Source organism: Cynoglossus semilaevis, chromosome 17 (assembly GCF_000523025.1).
Source record: "Cynoglossus semilaevis isolate Cse_v1.0 chromosome 17, Cse_v1.0, whole genome shotgun sequence".
Lineage (NCBI taxonomy): Eukaryota > Metazoa > Chordata > Actinopteri > Pleuronectiformes > Cynoglossidae > Cynoglossus > Cynoglossus semilaevis.
The window spans coordinates 13,751,558-13,758,441 of record NC_024323.1 but is presented as its reverse complement, the minus strand read 5'-3'; the positions used below and the strand labels follow the sequence as shown (position 1 = coordinate 13,758,441).

The window sequence follows — 6,884 nt, the reverse complement described above, 5'->3', positions numbered from 1 at the left end:
CCCCAGCGGGTGGACCGACAGAGTGGCGTTGTACGGCTCCACCACTGTGTCCGACACTTTAGGAGAGGGCACCACGCTAAAGGTGTTCATGATTCGGTCTGGATATTCTTCACGGATTTTTCCAATGAGCAGTGTACCCATGCCGGAACCGGTACCTCCCCCCAGGGAGTGGGTGAGCTGGAAACCCTGGAGACATTCACAGCTCTCCGCCTCCTTCCTCACTACATCCAGGACAGAGTCCACCAGCTCGGCTCCTTCGGTGTAGTGTCCTTTGGCCCAGTTGTTACCAGCTCCAGTCTGACCAAAGACAAAGCTGTCTGGTCTGAAGATCTGACCAAATGGACCGGACCTCACAGAGTCCATGGTTCCTGGTTCTAAATCAACCAAAACTGCACGAGGGACATATTTCCCACCGGATGCCTCGTTGTAATACACATTGATTCTCTCTAACTGCAGGTCACTGTCTCCATGGTAGGTCCCTGATGGGTCAATACCATGTTCATCACTTATTACCTCCCAGAATTTGGCTCCTATCTGGTTTCCACACTGCCCAGCCTGCAGATGAACAATTTCCCTCATTTTGCTTGAAAAATGGTCAGAACAACGACGGTAAAAGATGGATCTGTATCACCAGAGGTGCTATGGTAACTGACAATGATGCTTGATGCTTGCTGCTTCAATTATTGACTGCTTGCAGATGGCTAAGACCGACTATACTCAGGGATCTCACTTATTCTTCACTGCAGTTTGTTTCTTCATGCTTTGTAGCTTTTATCGCCAACTCCTCTTATGTGCACTACAAAGATATCAAAGGCACATGTCCGCTTGTGAACGCAACCAAAGGAACTCTTAACTGAACCAATACTGAAGGTGGAGATAATGGAGCAAATAATTGGTCCTGTCTGTGGTTCAACAGCAGTGCCAGGAAAAGAAAAATCCCCGGATTCAAAGAGGGGAGGGGCTTTTACAGAACTTACATAACAATGTAATCTTTGCTCTGGAGTTTGCTTTAAAAATGTAGGGAGAAAAATATGTAAACAATTCATCTATTAATTTAATGTGTAACTTGAAAATCAATACTTATTAATAAATTTAAAAAACGAATGTATTTATTTATTTTTGTTTTGTTATTATTTGTTTAAAGTAATTTTCGCAATACAACAAAAGAAAAATGCACGACAAGCATCCAGCCAGCAGATGTCACCCATACGTTCTTTGCTCAATGAACGTTTTCAGCAGTAAACCCAATGATTCATACAATGGTACAAAACGATTCAAATCTTCACGAAGCCTCGTTTGGCCTTCTGTGTATAATTACATATAAAGTTGCTTTAACACAACACAAGTTCTGAAGCCTTAAAACGTTTAGGGTAACACAAAAATAACAACAAAATGTAGACGTTAGTTTCTAGTACTCACGGTACCCTTTGATGTAGTGACAAGGGCAGCTCGGTTGGCGGTTGGTAGGTCATCGAAACGATAGAACATTACCTGGGGAAACTTGGTCTTCCTTGTGGTCCTAACGTCGTCTCATAACTAACTGTTTGTCTCCTGAACCGGATTGGAACGTTAGAGTGTCATTTTAACAGACAACTAACATTACTTTAACTGACGGTTAAGAAACTTAAAGGACAAGAATGAGTAAGCATTTATGTCGACAGCTAATCGCGGTTAGCAATGTATCAATCACAACATTCATTCCGTTTTAAAACAAAGTTCAACCAAAGTCTTACTTTTTTGACGAACGTTTAAAATAAAAATCGTCAAAATGGTCGTCTGCCGCTGCCGTTCTAGACACTTTTAAACACAATATTACATTTTTAAACCGCTATTATCGGCCTCCGTTTGAAGCGAGGTCGGTCGCTTACATCTAATCCCGCCCCAACCACGAACGCTGATTAGCTATCGAATACTATAAACCCGCCAATTGGATTAAAGAAAAGCAAAAAATGACAAAAAGACCTTGACAACAAGGTGGAGATAGACCCGCGAAGAGTGGCGTACATCCAGACCTGGCAATGAGTCAATAAAAACACAATTACCACAAGGTGGCAGTAAAACAACTAAAAAACATCCACTGTGTAAAAAAAGAGTCGTTTTATGGCCTTGACAACCAACAATTTATCCGCTTACTTTACGTCTGTGTGAACCTAAATAAACCACAGATGTTCTCTGTGAAGGTTGTTTATTGTTGTGTAGATAGTTTACTTTTATGTTTAATGCACTTTTCTCTTTCACTCCCAAAGATTGATTAAAGGATCTGCACAGCGTTGTTTTATTTATGGTCACATCTGCATTTGAACAGTTTTATTTCAATTTGTCAAATACGTGAATTTCATGTACAGAAGATCAACGAGGAACTAGAGAATGAAGTAACTGTACACTATTTACATGTCTAAACAACAAAACTGCTTTGCAATAATGTCCTTATTAGGGAGGCAAACGATCAGAAATATCCATAACAACAAACAGATAAAAATGACTCACGTTAAACACAGACACTTAGGCTTTTAGATCATTTTACCTCTCACTTCCTCTAAAGAAGTCTTGGGTTTTTTTTTTAATTCCTCTTCTTCACACGTGTGAAATCACTTTCTCTTGTCTTTTGAAGAACAAACATAACACATATTTAAATACAATGCAATACTCCTCAGCCTGACCGACTGTCCCACTGAGGCAGGTAGAAACAGGAGACTATCACATAGTCTTTAAACCTCCCGAAGTCTCAGTCACTTTACATCTAATGAAGGAATCAAAATAAATTACACGTCTTTTTTTTTTTTACACAACAGCAGTATCGATGCGTCCTACTGCAAATTTCGATCAAATACTGCTTAGTGACTTTCTTGTGTGTGTGTGCGTGTGTGTGTGTAGAACAGTAAATAATCAAATTTTGGTTTTCATTACAGACCAGGACTAAACTAAACACTTGGTGTTTTTTTTTTTGTTTTTTTTAAAGCAACACTTGGTGATTTGGAGAAACTGACCACCGGTCAGCCACTGCTGAGGAAGTTGAACTTCCTCGATGAAGGTTTGTCTCTGTCTTTGACACGGTTCACTACGTCCCATCTTCCAATACATTACTCATTACTGTCACATAAATTCAATAGTAAAACAAACACTTTAAATGTAAAAGTAAACCTCTGACAGAAACAGACCAACGTCCAAGTCTCTTCTGTTACATCTCTACAGTCTGTGTTTTTGTTGTTGTTGTTGTTTATTTTTTTATCTAAACTCTGTACGCCAGCATCTGGTCCATACTAGAGGAAGATGTTTGAGTCCGTCACACGGCTTGTGCTGCCCCTCATGCCTTGGCACTGAGACTAATCAGCTCCACAAAGGACTTAAAGAGACTCTCCAGCCAGCCCTGGTTAGCCATGCACTGCTGCACCACCTCCTCCTGGCCGGGGTCGTCCGCTGCCTGCTCAATACTGTCAGTCTGAGCAAAACAAAAAGGAAAAAAAGTGACTTGACTGACTAGGGATGTCCGATACAGCCGATATTGTCCAAACACATTTCTGACTTCAGACATCAACCGATGCTGTTCGTTCACTTACAGTACAGTCGTTTAACCCCAAAACTATTTTTAGGGCACACGTCATTTGACTAAACCCAGGCATTGCGTAATCGGGTTGTCATTACCAGAGGAAAAACCAATAACGATTCTTACAGATATTACATAATGATGCTAATGCGGCACAGAGACATCCTTACCTCCTTCTTGCAATGCAGGAAGGTGTGGTACTTGTAGTGGTGAAGGGAATGATACAGACTATACATCCTGCAGGTTTCTATCGGAAGCTTCAGGTCCTACAAATGAGAAGAGAAATGGTTTATAGCACTGGTGTCAAACATACGGCCTGGCGGCCAAAACCGACCCACTAGGGTGTTCAATCCGGCCCTTTTGATGAATTTTTAAAATAAAAAAAATACACAAACACGTCACGGTCAAGAATTTTTTTTTGTAATTATTATTATGTTGAATTAAATATAAAGAACGTTTTTTTGTAATTATTATTATCTTGAATTAAATATAAACATATAAATAAATATCTAATGTATTTGTCCTTGTTTGTCTTTTGACCTATAAAGTAGGACACGGCCTCAGGTTTTGCGATCAGTGTTACTTCCTCTTGACAATGTCAGGCTCTGACCTGTTGCTTGGGTAAAATCCTTTTGACCCGGTTGAGAGTTTTGCGGTTGTAGCCGTCTCCACCGAGATGAACTCTGGCCACTCCGGACTCCAGGGGGTCTGCTGTCATTTTGGGGAAAATATGCAGAGCTTCCTGTTTGGAGAGAGACACAAATCAAATTAACCTTTTGAGTAAAAAAAAAACTAAATGAAATCAACCTTTAATCCACTGGTCTCTGCATCATCACTCATTCACCGTCTGCCTTCTGGGGTCAGTACGGTTAAAGTATTCCATCACTAACCATTAAAGTAATGTGATGTAACACACCTGAGTCAAACAAAGGTTAGAAGTGTTGGAGTGGTTACCTGGTGCTGAGCACTCATGTTGGCTCTCCTCAACAGCCTCTTCTTCTGTTCACTCAGCAGACTGTCAATCTTCCTCATGGGTGGGAGGTACAACTCATCTGTGTGAGGGAAGCATGTGTCGTCGTGTTATTCTGATGGTTTGACCAGACACGTCATGTGACCGAGCGAGAGCGGAAGTAAGACGCAAACCCATCAATAACTTCACAGACAAATGTAAAAAAAAAAAAAATCATTATTAATGTCAATCCATGAAAGAGAGCTCTGGGGGATGACCTTTGACACCAGGTCACAACCTTCTGTTTTGTCTGGTCTCAGGAACAGAAAAGTAAAATCAGATGGTTCTAGATTCATTGTTGATTCACTGGTTTCTGTTCAAGTTTGGTTAAAAATGTGATGTTTGTTCAAACTGGAAAATACTTCAGGATATGAAATATTGGAATATACTCCTGCCAGCAGAGGGCCCACCCCCCCCCCCAACCCTACCACCCGTACACCACCCAGCCGCGAGCATAACTCACACGTAGCTCCTGAACATCTCTCTCATGGCCCGACTGTTGACTGCAGCCCTGACCGGCCCTGGAACACAACGACAGAGGACGGAGGAGAACGGTGTTGGTTCTATCCTCATTGTTCTTCTTCTAGTTTTACCACTGCTGCTTCAGTAAAGTACTGACCTTCATCGTCACTGTGGGCAGAGGAGTCGGACTCAGAGGAGGAGGACGGCACCTCCTTCGGCCACCTCTTCTTCTTTGCAGGAGGAGGATCGGCCTGCTCCTTGGAGGACCTGCTCCTGGACTCCTGCTCCATCTTCTCTCCTGCTCTCTTTACCTCCTTCATCCTGGAGAACTCCACCCTACCCTCCCTCCTCACCCGCTCCTCCCGCTCTCTCTTTTCTTTAAGGTGAACCCCCTGTTTCTCCTTCTCTCTCTCTTTCACCTCCTTGTCCTTTTTATTCTCCGCCTGGTTCCGGTCTTTCGGTTCTCTCCTCTCTTTCTCCCTCTTTTCTCGCTCCTTGTCTCTCGTTTCCCTCTCTTTTTCTTTGCGGTCTCTCTCCTGCCTCTCCCTCTCTTTTTGCTCCCTGTCTCTCCTCTCGCTCTCCAGTTTGTCCCTCTCTTTTTGTTCTTTCCTCTGTCTCTCCCTGTCTTTTCGTTCCCTCTCCTTTTTGTCCCTTTCTAAACGCTCCCTCTCCTCCTTTTCCTTCCGCTCCCTCTCCAGCTTCTCCCGTTGCTTTTGTTCCCTCTCCTCCCGTTCTTTTCTTTCTCTCTCCTGTGCTTCCTTCTGTCTTTGCTCACTTTCTTCCTTTTCCCTCTCCTCCCTCTCCTTTTCTTTTTGTTCCCTCTCCTCCCGCTCCCTTTTTTTTCGCTCCCACTCCTTCCTCTCCTCTTCCTTCAACTCCCAGTTCTTGCGCTCACTCTCTCTTCTCTCGTTTTCCTTATCCCTCTCTACTTTTTTGGACATGTCTCTTTGGTCATCCTGCTTTTCCATCTTCTCGTCTTCCTTCCTCTCTCTCTCTCTGTTTTCCTTCTCCCTGTGCTCCCTCTCTCTCTGTTCTTTTTCTCTCTCCTTCTGCCTCTCCTTGTCTCTCTCCTCTCTCTCCAGCCGAGGCGGGGTGTGATTGTGAAGACTGCTGGTTTGTTTTGGTAGTGACTGTCGTCTGCCACAAAGTCAAAATCACAAAGAAAGCACAGAGTGAATGAATGTTCTGGTTTGGACCAGAGGATTCCTGTCTTCAGACTGGGATATATTTTTTGAACCTTTCTCACCTCAGGGTCAGAGCAGCTTTGTGCCAGGGTTTTCGGGAACACACTCTGACGTAGTCTTTTTTGTTAATGTTCTCCAAGAACTTCACATACAAACGCTGGTAACGCATTTTGGCATCTCCAAAATAGCCCAGGTACTGAGGAGAGAGACGGCGGGGATTAGAAGACAATCAGACACAATAAATATGACCACTGTACTCCTTCATATTCCCTATTTTTTTTCAAAAACATGAACACTGCCTGACTCACATTACTGGTGGCACAGAACTGCCTTTGACCGTCTTTGATCTCGGGGCTGAACTTCTGGAGCAGGGCCTTCTGAACCCTCCAGATGGGCGGAGGCTCCCGACCCGTCTGCAAGGCCATCTGACAACAGACGATTACAGTTGATATTGTCGCTGGAAAAACATCCATTTACCACACATCTAGTCCGAGGAGATTCTCACCTTCAGCGTCCCGATGTCCTCGGTCCGGACCACAAACTCGTCCCGTTCTCGGTAGATTCCTTCTCCTTCGCTCTCACTGTCCTCCTCCTCACTTTCTCCAGCGATGGCGGCATCCGCCTGCTTCTTCGCCAGATGTAGAGAGGTTAGACGCTGGGTCGCAGGCGCCTCTTCTGGGGTCGG

General features: G+C 43.7%; 2 protein-coding genes across 2 annotated transcripts in view; both read right to left on the bottom strand.

The window, feature by feature from the left end:
• Window positions 1-1,091, bottom strand: part of LOC103393500 (tubulin beta-1 chain-like) — a 2,939-nt gene extending 1,848 nt beyond the window's left edge. The window contains exon 1 of the mRNA XM_025064533.1: window positions 2-1,091. Coding sequence (XP_024920301.1) covers window positions 2-579 — 578 coding nt within the window. The 5' untranslated portion in view covers window positions 580-1,091. The remainder of the gene's footprint in view (window position 1) is intronic.
• A 1,680-nt stretch (window positions 1,092-2,771) lies between these two features.
• prr12b (proline rich 12b) overlaps window positions 2,772-6,884 on the bottom strand; it is a 15,127-nt gene continuing 11,014 nt past the window's right edge. The window contains exons 8-16 of the mRNA XM_025064532.1: window positions 6,705-6,878; window positions 6,508-6,624; window positions 6,262-6,395; window positions 5,173-6,152; window positions 5,017-5,074; window positions 4,499-4,625; window positions 4,155-4,286; window positions 3,715-3,810; window positions 2,772-3,439 (exon numbers count right to left, since the gene is read on the bottom strand). Of these exons, the coding sequence (XP_024920300.1) occupies window positions 3,305-3,439; window positions 3,715-3,810; window positions 4,155-4,286; window positions 4,499-4,625; window positions 5,017-5,074; window positions 5,173-6,152; window positions 6,262-6,395; window positions 6,508-6,624; window positions 6,705-6,878 (1,953 nt within the window). The 3' untranslated portion in view covers window positions 2,772-3,304. The remainder of the gene's footprint in view (window positions 3,440-3,714; window positions 3,811-4,154; window positions 4,287-4,498; window positions 4,626-5,016; window positions 5,075-5,172; window positions 6,153-6,261; window positions 6,396-6,507; window positions 6,625-6,704; window positions 6,879-6,884) is intronic.